The 23495-nt window shown below is 38.7% G+C and overlaps 1 protein-coding gene across 2 annotated transcripts in view; it reads right to left on the bottom strand.

The window, feature by feature from the left end:
* The window catches only part of KCNJ3 (potassium voltage-gated channel subfamily J member 3), a 188247-nt gene extending 164758 nt beyond the window's left edge, over nucleotides 1–23489 (bottom strand). For both annotated transcript variants that reach the window (XM_019554624.1, XM_019554625.1), the window contains exons 1-2: nucleotides 22225–23489; nucleotides 8205–8421 (exon numbers count right to left, since the gene is read on the bottom strand). In XM_019554624.1, the coding sequence (XP_019410169.1) occupies nucleotides 8205–8421; nucleotides 22225–22911 (904 nt within the window). In that variant the 5' untranslated portion in view covers nucleotides 22912–23489. The remainder of the gene's footprint in view (nucleotides 1–8204; nucleotides 8422–22224) is intronic.
* Nucleotides 23490–23495: the final 6 nt, after the last annotated feature.

Genomic DNA, 23495 nt, shown 5'->3' with positions numbered 1-23495 from the left:
AGATAGATAGATAGATAGATGTGGACATTTAAAATTTGTTATTATTGACTGAAGAAAGTTTGATGTCAAGTGTCTCACTCTAGCTGCTGTTGGATATGTGTAAACATATAAAGCAGTAACAGAATGAAGAGACCTGGTTTATTCTTCCATGTCCCGCTCCTGTGCTGTATCTATTATTCTTTGCTGTTTTAGGGTGTAAATAGATGTTGCCAAATTAAGCAGATCAGATGAGGCAGTGTAAGAATTATACAATACTGAATGCACAACCCGTCTGGGTTCACTACGCACACACAAAATGTTTACATGTGTGCCCAGGACCTCAGCACACTGAGCCAGGGCAGAGCAGCCCCAACCTGGCAGGGAGCTTGGGGGGTCAGCCCCAGTATCCAGATGACAGCATCAAGCAGCAAAGGGGCTGCCTGGGACACGAGAGTGCTATAGTGAGGGGCTAGCTGGTGTGAAGACAGTGACACTTTCCAGTGGAGCTAATTAGTTAACTCCACAGTAAAGCACATGTGTAGATGCACACGCTTTGTAATAGTTTCAGTATCTCAGTAAATTGAAGAATAATATTGCAATTTTGAAATCATATGGGCTCCTAAATGCATAGCACTTGAAGTTCTGATGGCATGCCAGCGTACGACACATCACTAGTTCTCTTAGGCAATGGCTTCTTAGAGTTCTACTCAGATATAACAAAAGGTTCTTAACTTTTTCTTACAATCGTATTTTACAACAGGACAGCATTCAATATGCTGCTTTGGAAATAAATGCTTTGGGGAGACATAATTATAATTTATCAGTATAGTTTGTGGACTGGATATATATCAAAATTATTGTTTTCAGGTCCTGAAGTATTACAAATTAGCTGTATGTCTTGACTGTTCTTCACTTTTGAAAAGCAATTTAAGCACTTCTTCTGTTCCACCTATTTTTGTACTACCTTCAGCAAAGCAGGACAGCATCTGACTGATATTCAAATAGAGAAACGAGGCCATATTAAGCATGCAACTTATGTCAATATAAGTCCACTGAAGTCCATAGAGTTCCTATATAAGTAAAAAATCTCAAAAACAAGAAAAAGATTTAGCCCAAAATACCACAGAAGTCAGATACCAAGATAGGAGTGAAGAAACTGGCAGAACCATATAGTTTTGCAGATTTCTTTGAAGCATTAAAAAAATGTTGGCATCCTGCTGTTTTATACTCTAAAGTATCTCCCAAGCATAAATATTTAGCTACTACATATATGTTTTTATAACAGCATGCGTGGTGAGGGACAGAATCAGGAGATGTATAAAATTATGCAAAAGCAGTTCACAGACGAAAAGAATTACATCCTCTGTAGCAAGATTATTGTGATGTGCCAGCTATGGTCCCATGCTGGCAGAACCTAATAGGCTTTTCAATAACAGAAATTGTTTCCAAATGTATTAATGTTAGATGGAAGGTAACACAAATTGTACCTTTTAAAAATGACAGAAAAGAACATAAAAGATGGCAAGAAAGAAAAGGAAGATCTGTTTTCTAGGTTATTTTGTTCCCGTTTCAAAGATAAGAGGCCCCTTAAGCAGGTAACTCCTTTTATGACAGGAAAGATTTATAATGCAGTTAGTACAACAGTGCACTCGTGGAAAAATATAGCCCAGGACTGCTTCAAATGAGGAACAATTTGCTGCATGGATCTCAGTACTTTGAAACCATAGGATGACAACAGAAGATGGAAAAGTGGGAGTGGCAGAAACAGTGTGTTGCAGACTGAATCAAGAATCCAGGGCCACCCACCCGACACAGAAACATGTGCCTGAGTTGCAACAGAGTCGTCAGTCCAGGATCAGCCTCATCAGCTATCTTCAGACCCACGGATAAAGCAATCATGCAAGATAATCATCCTTGACTGAATGGGATTGCTGAGATTATATATATATAGAGAGAGAGAGAGAAAGAGACTCATGGAATTGCACATAAAGATCACACACTAAGATTTTCTTTGGAGAGTTCATAGATGGAAGCGACATAAACAAGGTAATTTAAGTCTTTTTCTTAAAGACTTAAATTCTTCCTTACAGTCTTCCTTTGTTGAGATGTCTTTTAGCATTTCACCCAATCTGTTTTAAATCTTCACACCATAAAGGAGCACACTGATATGTACAGGTTTGCATAGATGTACAGAAATGAAATTTCTATTTGTACTTAGTACCTATTCTCTGCCTAATTTTTTTACACCCATAACTGGTATCTTCCTTCAGATCAAGTGTAGTTTCTCAAGTATATCTTTAGTATATTCTAACAAATATAGAAAAATGAACAACGCAGGGCTTTATGAGCTGAAAAGTGGAATGCAACTAGACTATACACCTTTCTAAATACTTCTGGAATGGAGGTAAGCCACATACTAAAACTCCTGCTATTAAAAGTAAAATATGGTCTTTTTAAATAATTTTGACTAAACCAATTAACTATACTCAGAACTCCTTGATTCCACAGGCTTTAAAAGTGACAACCTTGTAAATTCTCATGGAAAGTTTAGAAATATTAAAAGTATGTAAGTGCCCAAGCCTTTCATTTTTCCAGATAACACCTAAGTTGTAGGAAAACTATAATGAAATCTTAACATTTCAAGACTTCAAATAAGTCATTGTCTAGTTCCTAAAGTTTACTTCAGTTTGAGACAACAGGGCAAGAAAACAATTTTATGAGATTTAACAAAGTAACACACATCAAAAATCAGCTGTATAGGGATGTGGCTGAGCACTCAGCACAGGGGCAGCGGCAACTTCTAGCAGCTGCTGCAGTTGCCATTGGGATTGTGCAGTAGGTAGCAGAAGCCACTCCCCCCCTACATTCCCTACCACCCTTCTAGTCCTACCATAATGGCATAATACTAGGGAGGATCAAAGTTACTTTTGGAAGAACTGAGAGAAAGTTTTATATGATATTCTGAAGACAAATATAGCAAGCTGGATGATAAATACATGGTCTTCCGGGGATGGCCAATAGAAAATTATTAAGGGCATGTTATATATAATAGGAATAAGTAAAACTTCTAGGTTTTTAATGACACAGACATAAGTGCACAGCTTTCTGAGCAACTTGTATTCTCAACAAAACAGAACGTGCAAGAAGAAGCAAGTACAGAGAATGCTAGTATTCAGTCAGGAGTCTTGACACTTAGCAAGTGAGCAACAGTGTTAGTCACCAACCACATATGGACAAAATGTCACTGGTCATTTCTTCATGCTGAAACTCAAGTCCTTTTCTAAATGAAGCTATATTTGGCAAGTTTCCCCAATACCAACATATACCAACTGCCTGTATCAGTATAATCAAATCTCTCCTTAATTCCCTTTCTAAAAGTGGCTTGTCTCTCACAGTAGAGTGAACACAATTCCACTTCACAGGCCCCTTCACTATACATGGGCCTGTGCACAATTTCTACAGATTATTTTTTTATTGAAATATTATTCCTTTCCTCAGAGGCCTTGTCTTAGGTGGCCACAGACACACACAAAACCTAAAAGGCTGGGGGAGGGGTGTTCAAAAGCAAATAAGAAGTGAGTACTGGGAATGGTCCTTCATGAAAACAGATTGCAGACAGGGGGTTGGAAAGACAAATAAAACATTCATCTAATGCAGTCTTCTTTCCAACTATTCTTATGTTAGGATAGTTGGTCTTAACCAATTTCTATTTTGTCCTCATGTTTATACCCCAGAAATGGGGGGTATGCTTATTTCACAAAGAATAATATTTTGTGACATCAACTTAAACAGTTGAGACATTTTATCATGAGCCAAATCTTAGTGCTGTCCATTTAAATAGAAATCAATGCTTAATTGCTGCTTAAAATTATGCTTCTATTAGTGTAATCATTGCATTATGAGATATTGCTTTAAGACTTGTCATGGGAAATAACATTCTCTCCTTTCTAATCCAGCTTGATGGACCAGATTCTTCTATCACCTGCCATGGCATTATGGCTAGAAGTTGAAACCTTTTAAAGAATTCGTATTTCCATAAATTCATTGTCCAATTCTTCAACTTACAACAATAAAGTTAACATGGCATGTGCATGTGTGTGCATGCACACACACAGGCATGCACCACTAAGGAATTTACTTTATTCATTATGTTTGAAAATACTGTGAATTTAATAGGAAGATTTTTTTTTACTAGTCACTCATAAGTAGAACTCAGGTCTTTGTGCAGAAGATCACACTACTTAAGCATAGTGCAGAAAAGTTCACAATACTTTTCAGACCATACAAAGAATCATTTACCTTAAAAAGTTTGCACGGAATGCATGCAGACAGGTATTGAATTTCCATTAAACCTTAATAACCTACATTGATACATCTGCTGCATTAAGAGTCTAAAATAAACTAGCAAGGGTCAGCTTGGATCAAATCACTTGTGAGCACTTCACAATTAAAGGGAAAAAATAACTCTGTGTTACATGTCATTATTTTTACATTGATCTGTCTTCATGGTAATGATTCTCTACAAGTCAATTGTATGAAAAGGAAAACAACTTTAGAAAAATGGTCCTACGCTAATAAGGCTGTTTAATGTTTCTAAACTCAGCAATACTTTTATTTTATACTCTATGTACTCATCTTAAACCCCATACAGTCAGTCTGAGAATTTTTTTTTAAAAATTAAAAAACTAGATGCAGAACAGAAGAAAAGTAGTATACTATTCTACATATACATTAATGTTGAATGAAAGTCATTCCCATCAAGTCTACAACACAAGGTTCATTTCACCAGTAAGGAATAAGACATCTGAAATAAATTAAGTGTTTTTATCTTGTGTTAATGTCTGATTTTAATTTTCCTTAAAAATATGCAACTAATTCACAAAAAAATAAAAAACACACAGTGATATGTGTGCAGTGGAATAATAAGATGACTATGTAACACATGAACAGGTGCATATTGCACATTGCTGCATATGATTTAAATTTCACTTTTGGATGCCATGCCTTAGGAATGACTAACCATATGCCAAGCTCGATAATTATACACATACAAATTCAACATATTTTCATTAAGCTATTTTGAAATTTATAGTAACTTCAAAACAAAAGTATATCCTGAATTTAGATTTAAAGGACATATTTTAACAAAAGGTTTTGTTGTAGCAAATAAAAAACTAAAGGCTGTTATTAATTTGTTAGCAGCGAGAAAGCTATTCAGACAGAGAAGAGTGAAAGGGTTTTATAAAGACTACGTCCTGCTTCATTTCTGAAATTCCTTTTCTTATCAACCAAACTTGTTACAATGCGTATTTTCTCACTTTCTTTCTCTGGACAATTAATAAACCTTCTTACTCAGGGGCAGGCAATTATTTTGGGCGGAGGGCCACTTACTGAGTTATGGGAAGCCATCGAGGGCTGCATGACAGGCAGCCAGGGGCAGATAAATATTAGTTTTATAAACTTTTTAGAGGCCCCACAGGCTGGATAGAATGGCCTGGTGGGCCGCATCCAGCCCGCAGGCCACATTTTGCTCACCCCTGTTCCTACCCAACCCAAAGTAATGCCCTCTTCTAAGAATGCACAGGTAAAACATTAAGAATGAAAGGCTAATCTATAAATACTTGAAATGCCATATCTTGAAAGATATAAGAGGATTGTTAGGATTCTTAGAATTCTGAGTGATACATGCCATTTGGTTTAAATGGCATAGACATAAGCTAAAGTGGCATAATATTAACATACAACCCATATTTATGACACAAAGATTGTAATGAAAGAAACGTTGTAAAAACTTCTCCAAGGTCTAATCTAGATCATTGCCCTACCTTGTGGGGTGTCCACAATTCTACCCAACTTGGTGTACACAGGCACAGACTCAGGTCACACTGTGCATCCTAAAATAATAACTCTTCACAATCAATATGTAAACAAACCATGCCCTCCACAAAATCCTGAAGATAAACTAGGGGAACTTACACGCATGCAGGGATCCTGTTCTAATGCACTGGAAATCCAGTGCATTGGAGCAGACTCAATCGATTAATTGAGTCTGCTGGAGCACATAAATTGCTGCACTCTGGTGGCCTCACGCATCATGTATCAGCGGTGCAGTACACCTCCACACTGAGAAAATGGCAGCAGTGCACTTTGAACTAAAATATGTTCAGTGTGCTTTAGTTCAAAGTGCACCTCCGCCATTTTCTCAACGCAGAGGAACACTACGCTGCTGATACATGCGATGTGTGGTGCTTTTAATTAGCATGGCTAATTAAAACCACCTGGCACTGCATTGTGAGCACATGTAAAAATGGCCTAAGTGGGCTTCCCAAGGAACAATGTGGTCTTCAAGATCATCACAAATGGGGTTGTTTACAAAGAAGAGGACAAGGAAATTACTAAACATAAAACACTTTTAAAGCAGAAAGGAAGAGGAAGAAAATTGGATTTTTTTTAAATGAACAATATAGGGAACATGTAGACTAGATCATTCAATCTCATGGAAAAGCAGTTCATAATTAAATTAAGAAATGTAAGGTAAATGCCGGTAAATAAGGTTTGGCATTACACCTACTATATGCCAGAATATCCTCTGACTTTAGGAGTAAACATGTTCAGCTTCCATCCCCTCTCTGTTAAATATGGAATGTTTTATAGACTTGATTACCTTTTAATTTATATCTTTATTTAAATCACTTGTCATTTTTTCCTCTCTGAAACAGACTCAGTCAGAACTATTTACAATGTAGATGTCAAATGTACTTTTTTATTAAATGATTTTCTATATTTTTCTTCTCGTATTCCACTTATTGTGCTATCTTTTTTTCATTTAATTTAAACTTTTGTGAATCTGTGAATCTCACATTCTGTTTCCTTGCTGCACTTTGCTGGACTATTTCCATTCTCAGATACTATACTATACAACTAATGCATAGCAACTGGGTTACCTCCCTTTGACCATTTTTTCTATCATCTATTCGTATTTTCTGCCATTATTTTAAGTCTTTTGCTGTCCTCCATGTTTTATTAAGATACAACCTATTTTATTCAGCTCACTTTCATCTCTTCCTTTAAAACTGGGTCCTGACCTTGCAACCTCACACAGATTTGGGTTTGCAGATTCAGATTCTACTTTCCACAGATTTCAGCAACAAAAAACTAGATTGGTAACAACATGTGGAGACAAAAAAGAGTGCAAACACAGTCAATGCAAATTTATTTAAAAACTCGAATGGTTATTTGCAGAATCCTGTCTCAGTATCACCTCTCTCTAGCCACATATGCATACCATATCCATGTGTATCTTTACACAAACAAAAACATCCACTACTGTTAATAGAAGTTAATGGAATTAAGCTAGATACCATCTTCTATGGATAACTTTAGTGGGAATTAGACTAAATTTATTAATAAACTGGAATATTATGCATTATTATGGCTTTAATTCCACAATGATATCTATAATAAGACTCCATGGATCTAGATAATTAAAAAGATTCCAGCCTCAAAAAGTGATATTCATTGGAACCCGAAGAGGCATATTCAAATTATATCAGTGCTGACAATACTTAGAAAGTATATAATAGTACTTTAAGTGTTAGAAGGAATGTTTAAAAAAATCTCTTTAAATTCTCCTCTATCACTATAACTAAATAACACAGAATTACACAGGCACAAATGTATAAGCTGAAAAGTAGAAAATAAAGTATTTTAAAATCTCTTACTAATAATCAATCATTCTCCAACCAAGGTCATGCTCCTTGGTATTTACACAAGCCTACTGGCTATTCTCTGTACTAAGAACTGTAACATATTCTCTGTACGAAGAACTCTAGCACACACAAAATACTTTCATTGACAAAAGCAGTGCAGACTACAACAAAAGTACACCTACATGCATCTGTCATTTTTTTTTTTTTAATTCCAGGAAAACTCAACATAAACACATCTGAGGACCTGAGTTAATTTCTACAGAAGTTATTGCATTGACTTACCAACCTTCTTGGGTATGCAGGTGTGCGCCATCTTTGTATAATATACATTTAATTTTCAAAATGATCACTCAAACATTTCACTCATGAGGAGATAATCAGCAGTAATAGTACATTCATTAACAACAATATACCGTGCTATTTAAGATATGAAAAGAGAAAAATCTACTTCAATTTTGGAAAAAGCAATAAAATTATAAATGATACATGTACTATATATTCTGTTGTTTTACTTACCAGTTGTTTCCACAATGCCCTCTAGGATAACGACAATCTCAAACTGTTCAGTTTGCATGCTTCGCTGAGAAAGGTCATAGAAGGGGCTTTTGGCATCGATCACATGGCAGATTGTAAGTGGGGAAACAAGAAAAAGTTGATCTGCCCCTGTGCTAAAACCTACGTCCAGTTCAAGTTGATCAAGAGGAAGGAACTCGCCCTCAGGTGTCTGCCGAGACTAGAAAAGCAGTCAGGGGGGGAAAAAAGAAAAGAAAAAGAAGAAATCACCACTAGTACAGCAATTTTCAAGACAATCTGACAGTGATTCACATCATTGCCAACATTTTGCACTATCAGTCATCTGAGACAAAATCCAAACAAATCACTATACAGCAACGTTATAGAAAAATAGGCAGAAGTCCAATGTTGTTCATACAAAATATGCATGAATTATTTATACTCTACATCTTACTATAATTACCACTTGCTAACTCATGAATCTTGAAAAAAATGTCTGGCCTCAAAATGGCTGTTAAGACAAATTTCAGAAGTGAGTATACATCAACGGTATTCTACCACCAGATCACCACTGTCTGGTGGTAAAAATAAAATCAGAGTACCATATTTTCTTGCATATAACATGCACTTCTTTCCAAAAAATTGGGATGCATATATTGAACAAGGAAGATGATATTCTGACTATCATACTAGCACCCTGCTTTTACTCCCGCTCCACAGTGCAGCAGCTGTGGTATTACTATTCAGGCAGCTGAGAGAATCAATTGACATAAAGATTCATTGTTCTTCAATTGAGATGTTAATGACTGTTGCTCCTTTGATGTTTCACGAATAAAGCTAACGTTCCTGAAGGCAATTTTGCTATCTACTAGCTGTTCCTGGTCTCTCTTCTATTTCACAGCCCTGGAAACCCTTTACCTCTTTTCAAAATCATAGATCCACCCATGGGGACCAGTCTTTAGCATCAGCAAGGGTTTCAGCTTTAGTTAAGCAGGAAAAGGAGGGTGAATGAGCAAAAGATGAGGCTCTGTCCCTCTCTGTGAAACCAAAATGCTAGAAAAATCTTTGTTTCTTCATTCTGCCTTTCAAAAATAAGGTGTATAATATATTCTGGGATATGTAATATGCAAGAAAATATGTTAAATTAAATGTGCCTTCAAGGCTTTTTTGTATCCCATTCACAGTTGTTAACATTATGGCTTGACCAAGAATAATCCATACAGGAGCAAACTGCCAGTAACTCAGACTTGACAGCATAAATGGGCATGTCTGAAATAGATACTTAGCAAGCAGCAAGAACTCACTAAAAAGCCAAAGAAGATAGCTGAAAGGTAATTTGAAAGATGCCCATAATTAGGCTCAATTCTGAATTGGCCCCTACAGCTTGAAGAGAAAAGAGTCTTTAGAAGCAAGCAGTTCCCAAACCACCCGACCGTAACACATAGATTTGCAACCATTACCATATATCATACATATCTCGGATTGAACTATTCAGTCACATGAAACATTGCAAACCATCTGCATCATAGGCTGAAATTTCCACCATCTCCTGTAGATGAAAGGATGTCATACCTACTACCAACAGACAAGTCATTGCAATTAAGTTCATGGAACTGATCAGGAGTGAGGTATGACTCTTTGGGTGCATCTACACATGCCAATTTAAGGCACATTAACCATTCTTAAAGTTCATTAAAGGCACAGGTCTACAAGTCCGCTCCCTTAATAGGACTAAAAATGGTGATTTTAGGCTATTTACACCTAACTATGATACCTGCAAAACCAGGTATAAAATTTATGTGCGCATAGCTAAATCACCTTAAAACAAGTGTACATGCTCTAACGTGCATTAATTCACATATGTCTACTGACCTGAGACTAACTTGAATCCCATGTCGGTCTGCACACCGTGTTATTGTGCCTTAGTGCGTGCACATGTAGATGTGTGCCTAAATAACCTTAATGTGCATTAGGCAAACATGTATTAAGTTTAGGCATGCATAAAAATATGTGTGGACATGCCCTTTAAGAGTCAGGGGAGCAGACCAGGCCATTCATGAGAAAATGTGTGGTCAAAGATGATGCATTGTGATTATCATAATTAAATAATGCCTATATCTACACATGCACATATCAGTACAATGTATAAAAAGTATGCAATTATAGATATTTTGCCTTGCTTTGCCATTGTTCCATATGCATAATGTCAACTCATTGTGAATTTCATATGTGGAGAGTAGAGCTAAAGCATTTTACCATAATTAAAGCTATGGCAATGAAAGTAACCAGAAAAACAAAGTCATACGACCCACTATTGGCTTTGTATTATTAAATATAAATAATCACAGCTCATTTGATGTACTGTTCTACTCAACAAAAAACAGGTGTTTGGAAGCTAGTCAACAATGATTAATGGTATAAAAATTAATTGAAAAGTGCTGTTTGCTTCTATAGCTAATGTTTGTCCCTTATGTCACTCAAAGCCATATATTTACAGATTTGTTTTGAGGCTGTTGAATTATTCTCAGAACTAAAACATGAAATTCAGGGTGCCAGCTAACTGTATGCTGTTTTTAAAACAATCTTGACTAATATTTAAGGGCATTTTTACACATGCAATTTCTGCTGTGCTAGATGTTTTGAAAAGCTCCTGAGCTGCAATGCTCACACTTGTATAAGTGGTGAAATGAGCATTGGTGCTGAGAAAATGGTAGCAGCACACTTTTAAACTAAAACACATAGAGGATGCTTTAGTTCCAAAGTGCACCACCACCATTTTCTGCACGCTGATACGCATTTCACTGCTTATACACCTGCATGCGATGCAGCACAGTGCACGTCAGCTCACATGCAGAGCAGACTCGATTGATTGAGTCTACTCCAAAGCAGTGGCTCTCCAGCGTGTCGTGGGATGAAGAAGTATGTGTATAAATGCCCCAAATTACGGTAGATTACAGATTATCAATAACGAACTATAGTCTATCTAATCTCAGGCATGCTGCCGCTCCCCCTGTCCGCCACCCATCAACAGCCCACAATGAGCTTTTTGCAAAACAGATGGAGAACCCAGTTGTACTGCATGCATGGCATGTGGAGTTTTCCGAATTTCTCATGAAGTACAAGGTTGGCAATGCTGCAGTTTTTAGAGCTTTCTCTTTACTTAAGGAGGTGGGTAAATTTCACTGTATCTGTATAAACAATGGTAATTCTAAGCTATAAAGTTTGAGGAGATTTTTATTGTGTCTAGATTTTAACATTTTTTCTGTCCTTTATTTTATATCTCAAGTTCATCACAAGACTTTAACCAAAACCTTTAAAACTACTTTTTTATTAAAACCAGGTCACATTTCTACCTTCAGGTTAATCTGTTGCATCATTCTGTCTGTCAACGAAATGCAGAGAAAATGGGATTTAATGTCATATCATTAGAAAAACATTTCAGTAGGTGGTATAATGAGAATATCACAGATAATTCCATGAGATGAGAATCTATTTTAAAGCAGTCTGGGAAACTTCAGAAACATAAAATATTGATGAAACTGCAAAGTTCCCCGCTCCCTGCTTTTTCTGATTTGCCTATTCTATACACATATTGCACTGTTGTTAGTAAAGAGACATAAGTATTCTGTGTGTGCTTTACACTTTTAAAAGGTAATAACCATCAGAATGAAATATAATCCTCAGGGTGCTGAAAAATATTTTGAAATCTGATTAATTAGAACTTCCATTTATGCTACTTTGTGTATTTTGGGATGGGGCCACATGTTGGCACAGAGCACCATGGGCAGGGCAGCAGGCGGGGCCTGAGGCTAGGATCACAGAGCAATGACACCACTGGGCTAGGGCCTGGGGCAGAGCCACAATCCGCTCCTGCATGACCCTGCCCATGGAACCAGTGCCCCATGATCCCAATCCCAGCCCCAGCCCTGACCACCTGTCTTGCTCCCAGATGCCACTACCTACCCACCCATGGCCCCATCCTCCCAGCCAAGTGCGCCATGGATCCAAGGAGACCCTACCCATCTGCTCTGTCTGGCCCCCAGTGGTGGCTGTGTGGTGGATGGGACAGGGTGCCTGGGCAGTGAGGCCAGGTCCAGGAGCACCGGCAGAGACTGGTAGTTGCATCTGGAAGGAGCCGTCACTGCTGGGGCTCCTGGGAAGCGAGTCCAGCCACCATGCTACCCCAGCCCAGCTGCTTACCCACAGATGGTGGGACTGGCTATATGCACCAAGGCCCAGGCTGCCCCCTGCACCTGAGCTGAGCAGACCCAAGGGACCTGCCACAGGCTGGATAAAATCTCTTGGTGAGCTGGATCTGCCCTGCAGGCTGTATTTTGCCCATGCCCATTGTAATTGCACAAGAACTGAAAGAAGGAACCAAGGAAAGTGTGTTACTCCTGAAACTGCTTTTAGCACTTCTTTAGCACTTGTTACTAGATTTCAGTATTATATTATTCAATAAAGTTTATATTATTCAACAAGTTCCTATACATTTAGGCTATCCCACTAAAACCTAAATACTCATCTGTGTAACAGATTGCTATTATGTATAAAGTTTAAGCTTAAAGTAGACAGAAGAAATTTAAACAAAAAATAAGGCACAATTTTTGACAACGTTTAACCATTTGAAGAATTTACCAGAGTATGGGGGTGGGTGCTTCATTAGCAGATGTTTGGAAATCTAGATCAGTTGTTTCCCTAGAAGATAAATTCTAATTCAAACAGAAATGAATTCAGGGAAATCCTATGGCCTGTGCTATAAAGGTCAGACTAGATCAGCACAATGGTCCCTTCTGGCCTTGTTATCTAGAGAGGGACCTTCGGTTTTATTTCCAGTTAGTTCTGACCTTATGAATTATAAGGTTGTAATATGAAAATTATCCCACTGTCAACCACTACATAGAAAAACTTTATTCATTTAATTACATCAAATGCCTCCATAGATTTAGTGTGTGATATAAGTGATTTGATAATATTACCATAATCTTGAGAATAAAAGCAATATATATTTTTGATTTACTAATTTATAAATAATATATAGTAACAGAGGCCACTTTTTCACTTCTTTTACAATATATCACCCTCCCTCCTCTCTTCCTATTGACTCAGTATACCTCCTTGCCTGCTGCTCTGCCGTGTTTCCCCCTTCTTCTCTTCTTTGTTCCCTGCTCCTGCTGCTGCTCTGACTCTTTATTTCCTCTTCTTAGTGCTCCAAATATGTTGGCTGGCATAGCCCTTATTGGTAACCACATTTTTTCTTACTAAGTTTATTTTTGCAACTTAACAATTAGTTTACTTTTATTTATAGAAAAGAAGAGTTGAAAACTGGCATATCTATAAACAATAATGTTTTACATATGTGGTCAAGAGGAATTTTCAGTTTTAAATCAAAATTTATAATACTTTAAAATAATCTTTTACTGATGTAAATGTTCATCCTATGTAAAACTTTATTCAAATGTATAATCCTAGTGATTTCAATGAAATTACATACATTGGGTAAATTATGTTGTTACTTGTTTGCCAAATCCAGTTTGTACTATTTTCTTTAATTATTTTATTGCTATTATTTAGATCTGGCTTCAATACTTCAATATAATAGGATTGTAAACATGGATTTATTTTGTATATATATGTATATGTGCACCCTTGGTTTGTTCTGCAGAAGACACTGGAGTCAGCACAGATGTGAATTGCAAGATCCAACCAATTACATGTACCACAGTAAGGCACATTGGCTACCCTGAAATAAAAAGCCATCTTTGGAGCAAAAGAGGAATCTGTTCTGGCAGATCTATAGATATAGATATATAATGGCCTCTAAGTAAAGGACTCTTCTAGCTAAGCTGTGAAGGAAAGGTCAGTGAAGGGAAGCAAAGAGAAAATGAAGAGTCACCTGTGAAATTTATCTGTTGGGAAAAAGGTAGCAAAGGAAAAGTTTGCGAATTTTATATATATATATATATATAAATTTAAATTACTTCCATTTTGAGATTGGAAGAAGTACTCAAAACTCTGTGTGTTAGTCTAACAGTTTCTAAAGTCATTAGAATCCTGCAAAAAAATTTGCTCTGTAATGGAGCTGTCTGCTGTTTATTTTCTTACGGGACTTATTCCGGATCTGGTTTTATACATTTTAAAATATCAAAAATCCTACTGCCAGTCCATCAGAAAATAATAATTTCATGCAATCATGTAATCTAATGGTTGAATTTTTAAAGCCCTGAAGTCTTAGCTGGGAAATAGGCCTTTTCAGTGAAAAAAGCCCCAAGAGACTTACTGGATTTTATTAAAAGTGGATTTCAATGTGACATTGAATCCAGATCCATTACAGTTAAAAGTGGCTGAGTTGTCTGTGATATCGAATCCTGCATAAACACAAAGTCAAATGATATATTTAAAATGTATTTTATATAAATATCTCATCTATGTTTCTCAAAGGAACAGTATTTTTTACCTCAACATGTATACATGCAGGCTAGGGGACATTAATGGAAGACAACTGCTTCTGTTAGAAATCTTTCAATCACTTTAATATTATAAAAATAACAACACAGCTGAATAAGACTTTGCATTTTTCCTGGTGACACGGTTACATCATGACACCATTAAAATCTCTTACTGACAATTTGGTCTGTTCCTTTTGTTATATTGTTCTTGTTGTTTTATGCTAATTGTAATTAGGTAATCTGAACATCTGAAAATAAATCAGATGTAACCATACCCTTCAATTTATTGTCAATTTAAGCAGCAGCAGGATTGGGGCATGAAACTCTACGGCATAGGTGAACGTATAAAGGGAAATTTGTAGAGAATAGCTGTTTTTCAATTGACCGGGGTAAAGATGGGTATTTTCCCTCACTTCCTGTTCCTAAAGCCACTGCCTATTATTGAGAAAGGATGACTGGGGCAGCAACCCTAGTTTCTGCCTTTGGAAGAAGGTGCAAAAATAGCCAACACTGCCCCAGTGTGGAGCTGCTGCCCAAGATGTGGAGCTGTCCTATAACACCTCTACACCATGGACCAACACAAAACATGAGATCCTGACAGTCAGCAGCAACAATACTGCCAGATATTCATGCAACCCTATTGGATGCATGAAATACCAGCAGGTTTAAGGGTGGTGTCACATGTTCAAATTAGCATTTACTAAGTGGAGTTAAAATGCAGACAGATGCATGCTCAAGCAGTGTAGCATGTGTTAAGTGCCCTTGTGGCATTGCAACATTGCTGCTTTTCAGGAGATGGCTACCCCCTAACACTCACTAACTTTAATACAGCAGAACATTCCAATGATTCGCAACCATTGAAAGTGAACATGTGGCAAGGCCCCAAGATACAATGGAGCAACCATATTTGGAACTTGCACAGCTTTTGCCAATTTTGCTAGTATCTTGGTTCAGGATAGTAGCATAATCAGGCAGATTACAATCAGGATATAGCGGTGGGGAAGCAGTTAGTGAGGACAAAATAGCAGCCACCTTCCCTGCTGTCCCATCTGCAGCCTCTGGGGGTCCAGCCACTGCTGCTGCTGCCACTGCTGCCCTGGGTGTAAAACTGCACCATTAAGAACCTTGTGTCAGAGTCTCCATTACAGACAAGTACCCATGCAGGAGGGCCAAGTGTGGCAGCCCCGATCCTTATATAGAAATCCAAGAGGCACTGTGATGATTAGGACATGTCAGTCATGGTAGAAGTGGGGAGAGCTTGCTATAGAGCTTTCAATACACAGTATGCATTTTGGCCCCCTTAGCCAACTCAGGTGTGCTGGCATGCTGAAAAAGAAGAGCCATGGCTCTGCCCACTCCATGTTCATCCCTACTGTTTGAGTTTACTAGCCTGGATCGCAGAGTGATTTTTTTTTATTGAAGCTTGTTTTTAAAATGTAAATGATTCAATTTATATTTGTTTTCAGATGTATATCCTGTTCTTTCCAAAAGGCTCAAAGCTGCTTACAGTGTTGCTAGTGCTTTACTGCCCTCCTATTTAATAGTCTTAACATGCCAAAGTGGATGCTCTAGACTTGTTTCTTCAATTACTGCCCTAAGCATTAGAAAGATTTCTGGTTGTATATCATGGAAGGTTTTTTAACTTAAAAATGTCATTATTAAAATGTCCATATATGCTACGAAGTAAAAGTCTGGAGCCCTGACACAATAACTTTGGCTAAATAATGTTTTATTAATAATACGGAACCAATTTTGTTTTGAAATGGCAATGATTTTATACCACGATGAGAGAACTTTAAATAAACTTTGAATTAACATGATTAGTTGCTGCTGCAGCAAACGCTTATGCACATGCACAACTTTGAATGCATCAGCAATCCCACTCGAGTTAATGAGACTGTTCATATGAGGTAAATTATTTATCTGCTTAAATGTTTCCACGAGCCAAGACTTAGTATGTTTTGTCCATTGTAAAATTCAAATAAGGTACCCTGCTAGTAGTGGCATTAAACATCATTTATAAATAAAATCCATAATCGTTGGACAAAGTTGCAAGAACCCATGTTTTCAAATTAGCTTTACAAATTGTGTTCATTAGAGCAGTACTTAAGGCGCAACCAAAAATGAGCCCCCTTTGTGTAAACAACGCCTATTCAAAAGCATTTACAATCTAAATAGACTCAACCAACAGGGACAGGTAAAACAGGAACAGTCTACACAGAGTGAGCTATTTAATTTTAGCAAATGTTCTGAATCAGTGATCAGCTAAAATGAAAAGAAAGGTGAAGGGGGCTTTTAAAGAGAAAGCAGATCATATGCAAGGGACAGGAGAAAGAAAATAAAAAGGGCAAATGTGGACTAAAATGAAGTGAAAATACTGTAATAAAAGGGGAGAATAAAAATAAATACGTAATTAGAACAAAGCAGACAAAGTCTCATCTAAAGATATGTTTTCTAAATCAAATAATCTACAACATTTACACTGTGATTTAGAAGTCATTCTACACTGCCTCCAACATGTATTACTGGTCTCCCACTGGAACTATGAACTAAATGTTGCAGGATGAGGTGGAATTTATTCTGTACTCCCTTACATAACCATGTTACCGCTCACTATGTAGTCCTTGATAACTTACGCATGTTAGTTACTATGTATGTTGTGTATACATTAAAAAACAGACAGCTGTGCTGTAATGAAGGATTGAATCTTTCACCTTTAAAGTAATCTGAAGTATGGGAAACCCAGAGCGTTGAGAGTCAGATTGTGATATCCTAGCTCAAATATTATCCACAAATGGTCCTACTGAGGTTAAAGTACTCTTCAGTCTGAATAAGGGTATTATAACCTGCATAAATTTAATGTTTGTGGCATGTGAATAGTCTCAAATGAATATTAAGATGATTAGCAAAGTTAAATAAAGTTAATTAGAATTTTTATTTTGCAGTGATTTTTTACTTTTATCAAAGCTTTTTTGCAAAATCTTTGAGGTTTATCCTCAACATCTTTGAGGTCTATAAAATAAAATATTATAAATGTTAACTTTTTGCTTTTTAAAGGACCCCACTCTCCAAAAGAGACTTTTTCTGAAAATGTTGAATTGTTAACAAATAGTTCGACATACAGTTATTGACCATCTGTAAAGATTACTTTGATATTCCAATCCTGTTACTCTGTCTTGAAAGAAAATGAAGGTTCATTAGTATCCAAAATAAATTTGTTTTGTTGCATTTATCAAACAAAAACTATTCCACACAGGTCACAAAGTTCTGAGGAAAGTCCTTTCAATATGGAAATATTGCAATATCCTGCAAATACAAAATACGTCTATTTGAAAACTGTTCAAAGGACGGTGCATTTATTACAGAATTCTTTGCTAAAAATAGTGTTCTTCTGCCCACCAGATCATTCTCACTTCAGATTTTTATGCTGAACTAGGTTTTGTCCAGCACACAGTATGCCCAGCCCCCAGGAAAACTGGATCTCACGGATGCAAAGTACGAAGTCCCTAACTTTTCAGTGGGTAATCTGCAAAGCCAGTTGAGATGTGTGTATATAATTTAGCCAGATACTCTCAAACAGGATGTGAACAGGTAAACATATATTGTTTCATGCCCAGCCTCTCCTCAACCTCCTGTCCCCCCATCACTCAGCCCCTGTAAAAGTAAGTAAACACTGTAATAAATAAATTGTCTGTTAAACAACGATCTGCTCAGTTCACAGAAGTTGCACTGGGGTTCTTGGAGAGTGAAAAGGTTTAAAACCACTGCTGAAGGCCATTACTTACCCTTTTCTAGTCCTCCCCACCCAGTGATTTAGCCCAATAATGCAAAACCTTCCAGCCCTATGTACCAAATGAGCTATGTGGGGGTAGGTCCTGGGCTGAAACACATGGGCAGTCTGCAGACCTGATTCAGTGTGAGGTTGCTCTATGGGTGTAATCCTGTGCTCCAGCCCAGACCTATGTCTTGGACCCAGCCATGGAGCAACCCTACACTTCGAAGCTGCAGCAATTAACCCTGCCACCATTCCCATGCTACCAAATTTCTGGACCCATGGGGAGCCTTGAGGGCTGGATTACACATCCCAATAGCGCAGAGGTTGAGCACCACCAATTTAGCCCATCCTTGCACAAAGGTCTCTTCAGAGTATAATGGAGACCATCTTCAAAAGGCATCGAACCTTCTCCTTCTATACGCAGAGAGGAATTTTATGTGGAAGGAATCCTCTATGGATGCCATTTTAGGAAGACAGTTTAAATCACTATTATTATGATACACAAACATTGTTTACTGTCTGTGGAGCACCAGCTATATACATATAATACAGTACAGTTTTTATTATAATTCGTTCATTCATACATATAGCATTTGCAACTCTTTATGGAATCATAAATTTTAAGAGCAGCTTCAGCTTTGGCAATTCTCTGCAGAGGTATCATGAGAATACAACGAGGCATCTTTTTAATTTATAAACTGTTGTGACTGATATGTAACTTATGTCTGAACTCCTATATAAAATGAAGGTATGTTAAATTCAGAAGGCTGAACTCTAACTAGTTAGCATTGCCTAATAATGTAAGGCAATTTGATGGTTTACTTTGGTGCCCTCTAAAGACAAAATGAACACTAACTAGGCTATTTTACATGTAATTCACTTTAGTAATTTAAACTGATGTTAATAGTGGGAAAAATCCCTTTAATAAATATTGAGAAGCAGAACTGAAATCTGGTTTCATTATGTAAAAATACCTGTAGTAGATGCTTGGGGGGGAAAGCTAGAGTACCTCCTCAAATTATTTCAGTTGATCTATGAAAATCACCATAGCAAGATAATAAAGAAGCAAGTTAAATAGTGTCATTTCTTCCAAGTCTTCTCTCCTATAATACTAACAAAAAAAATTACTGAAAATTGAAACAATGTGTGGGCCAATGCTACATTTGGAGGTTTGATTCTACCATGATTCAGGTTGTAACCAAGGACTGGCTGGGCAACCACTACTAAACATAGTGAATCTTAAAATATGTGCAACAAGATGCCAAAATCTTGCCACTAGATCCATGTAGAGGAACACATGCACCTAATACAACCTTGCAGTCTTCTCTACATCTTTGATGGGTCCAGCACCAATGAAGATACAGTCTCTTCTCTTGGGCTAAAGGGCTTGGAGGAAGGAGTGGAGAGGGGATCTCAGGTGTAAGTGCTATGCCTGGTTACCCATCATTCTCTCACTGGCTCCCAATATAAGTGCACAGAAGAGCAGGGGGAGGATACCTCTCTCTCATTCCACAGTTGTACTGAACTCTGGGGCAAGAGAGGGAGCTAATTTGTCTAGTGCTTCCACTGGACAATTGGGAGCACAATGGACTGATTTTCTGACAGCTAGGATGATAAAAAGGAGATAGTGTCTGTCCTGTCTGTTTGGGAGTATCCATTTTGGGCTCTAGCAAGATGGTCTCCAATGAGGGTGGGTTAAGATGTTGACATCATCTTGTTTAGACTCTAACAAGGATTTTTCCCCATATTGCAAAATCATCTGTGGATTTGTTACCTTCCTTTAAGGATCCCAGAGCTGCAGTTTGGGTGGGGTCTACATTACATTCAGCATGGCTTTAGTGGGTCCTAGTGAGATCAGTAGGCTAATATGGATACACACTGAAATCCTACAAGCCCACAGTCCTTGAGCAGGCATGGTGAGGAGATATGCCTCCATGTGTCAGACAGGATGGAGCTCCCCTCCTCTTTAATTGTCTACCTGCTCCAAATAGAAGAAAAGCAGGAGACTCGGGGTTCCAACAAAGGTCTCCAAGGACATCTGAGGGCATGGAGGGACAACAGTCTTCACACATCCTCAGGACTTTGAAGAACAGTGACACATTACCCAGGTGAAACCCCTTTTGGAACCATTGGAACAGCCTTACAGCCTTGTGGGGTAGTTTGTATGGTGAGTCTCCATACCTTTAATTAAAGCTAAGACATACACATATCTGTGCCCACATCAATAGTTTTCATTCATGCTATTCAAATTGTAAGACTGGGTCCTCATTACTATCATGAAAACACACAAGAGTAACTGAGGGCAGGATTTGGTACCAAGGGGGGAATGCAGGGGAATCTTAGTCTCCTCTACCAATAAACCTCAAAATATTTTTAAAGTATTTTTGTTTTTTTAGAGTGGAAAATTAATATACACTTACAATGAGGTTCCTATTCTAGCCAATTTTATCTTCAAACTAGAATCCTGGGGCTGAGGAAATCTGTTCACTCATTTTGGTGGACCTTAGATGATTTCATAGACATTAGGGCTGGAAGGGACCTCGGGAGATCATGAGGCCCTACCATAATACTATATGCCTTATGCATATATTCTATTAATTTTTTTTTTAAGTATTATTCCATTGGATGCCGTCTTCTAAAATACAATGAAAAAAATATAAGTGTTCTTAGGTTTTGGATGAAACAGGAGGAAAACTGACTTGAATCTCTCCCTTTAATAAATTATGTCTATTTTAGCTGTCTCACAAGGATGCTTAAATTATAGTTTAAACAGTCAGAAAAGCCACCTTTTCAGTTTTCTTTACAAAGTGTACAAATCAATTATTACAACGTTTAAACTCAGGCTCATGAAAGTAGACCTGCAAAAAGAGGGGTCTCCCAGAGAACTGTTAATGTTGTTTCAAAAAGACATCACAGAAAGTTAAGAAGAATTCTGGATGGATATTGCTATCTTTAAGAATATTACCTGTTTAATAAGTGACTCAAAATTTTATAAGCTGCATACTCCTCAGGGCAAGGACCTATCGTTTGTATTTGTCTTTAACATTCAAGTGTACTGTGGTGCTAAAAATTAACAATAGCCAAAGGTTGTCATTAAGTAATAGAGCTTAAAGAGGCCCATATCCAGAAATCAAAGGCCAACTATGGAAAATACTCTTGTGCTAATGAGATATTCCAAAGAGTGACACCACGCACAGAACAAAGAAAAGTGTTGGCTTACACTTCTCTCCATCCATCTCAGTTTAAAAATGAAATCTACTTCAAGATCTGTTGCTCTGAAAAGGAAGAGGAAGATAAATTCTGGGTTGGGTGGAAGTAAGAGTGCAGCAGAGAAGGAAAAGAATGATTATGATCTGAGTACCCAAATGGTAAAAGGGCAGAAGGAGTGTGATGCAAACAGAGCACTGAAAAAGAGAAGAAAGGAAGGAGACATGAATGTTGTGGGTGGAAGCAGGAAGATAATGGACATGTAAATGTTTTCAGTGGAGTGCTCTGGAGGGTGTCATAATACTAAGAAGGGAAACAACTGGGGGACCTGGAAGAGCTCTAGGGAGGAGAAAGTCAGGGAAAGAGAAAGAGGAAGGTGCACATGCTCTGGTGAAGTGTCAGAGATGCAGGACCAGGTGAAAGTGGCCTTGAGATGGAGGCCTGGGAGAACCCTGGAGAGCAAGTGGAAGGAGAAGATGAAGTGGTGTGAGGACTCTAGTGATGGCAGAGCGGTGGACGGTGGGGGGCGGAGAGGGGAGCTTCAGGTGCATGTGCCTGTGCCAGTGCCAAGGCAAGAGGATTCTGCACTTACTTTTAGTAGTTTGCAGCGGATCTGTGCCGATACCATGTGGCTGTTGCGAAGATTGCCCACCCTGAACATAAGGGTAAGTTTGCCATCCCGCATAGAGATGACAGCATGCTCGCTAAACATCAGCGTCTCTGCCCGCTTCTTTGGCTGGGACATCTTGATAAACATGCAGCCAATGAGGAAGGCATCCACGATGGACCCCAGGATGGACTGGAAGAGAAAGAGGATGATGCCTTCCGGACATTTGTCAGTGATGTAGCGGTAGCCATAGCCAATGGTGGCCTCAGTCTCTATGAAGAAGAGGAAGGCAGAGGGGAAGTTGTAGACATTGGCCACGCAGGGAGTGTAATTTTCATCGTGAGCTTTGTTCAGGTCGCCCCGCATGTAAGCAATGATCCACCACATGGAGGCCATGAAGAGCCAGGCCACAGTGTATGTGAGGATGAAGATGAAGAGATTCCACCGCCATTTGAGGTCCACCAGGGTGGTGAAGAGGTCCGACAAGTAGCGGCTTGTCTCGCTGCCCAGGTTGCCATGCTGCACGTTGCACCGACCATTCTTGTCCACAAATCGTTGTCTCTTTCTCTTAGGGGCCGCAGCTGCCGCCTGCTGCTGGTGAAAGCCTGAGCCGCTGGAAGAGGTGGTCACTACCTGGTAATCGTCCCCAAATTTCCTTCGGAGTGCAGACATAATATGGAGGGACCAGCCAGAGTCACCGGAGAGGAGGCACCACCAGTTTTGCACGGCACAGAGGGGCGAGGAGGGGAATCGGTGTCACCCCTTTCCGCCGGACTTTTCTACTTGACTCTCGCCCTGTCCCCCTCCCTCCCTGCCTCTATCCTTCTCCTCCTCTCTGCCTGCCTTTTCTTTTTCCCTTTTGTCCCTTCTTGCCTTTCTCTCTCCCGCTTTGTTGCACCCTCCCTCCAGCTCTCACCTTTGCTTTCCCCAATCCTCCTCCCTCTATTTAACAGCCAAAGTCCCTCTCTTCCCTTCCTCCTCCTCCTCCTCCTCCCCCCGCCATACACTCGGAGCCAGGGACCCTGCGGAGATGTCCGGCTCCGTCGTACCTTGTCTGCGCGGCTCTGCCTCTCCTGCTCCACTTCCCCCGCTGCACCTGCAAGTTAGAGGGGGGAGCGGGTTTCTCCCGTGCAAACTAGCTGCAGTCAGACGAGCAGATGTTCGCCCTCCGCTCCGCTCCTTCCTCCTGCACGGCGCTATCCTTCGGCGAGGACCGGGCACAAAGCCATCGCTTCCCCGGCGCCGTGCCCCTCTTG

This window comes from Crocodylus porosus, unplaced genomic scaffold, assembly GCF_001723895.1.
Source record: "Crocodylus porosus isolate Cpor-Errol unplaced genomic scaffold, CroPor_comp1, whole genome shotgun sequence".
NCBI classification, from domain to species: domain Eukaryota; kingdom Metazoa; phylum Chordata; order Crocodylia; family Crocodylidae; genus Crocodylus; species Crocodylus porosus.
Note: the sequence above shows the minus strand (reverse complement) of the source record. Positions and strands in the feature narration are given on the sequence as shown.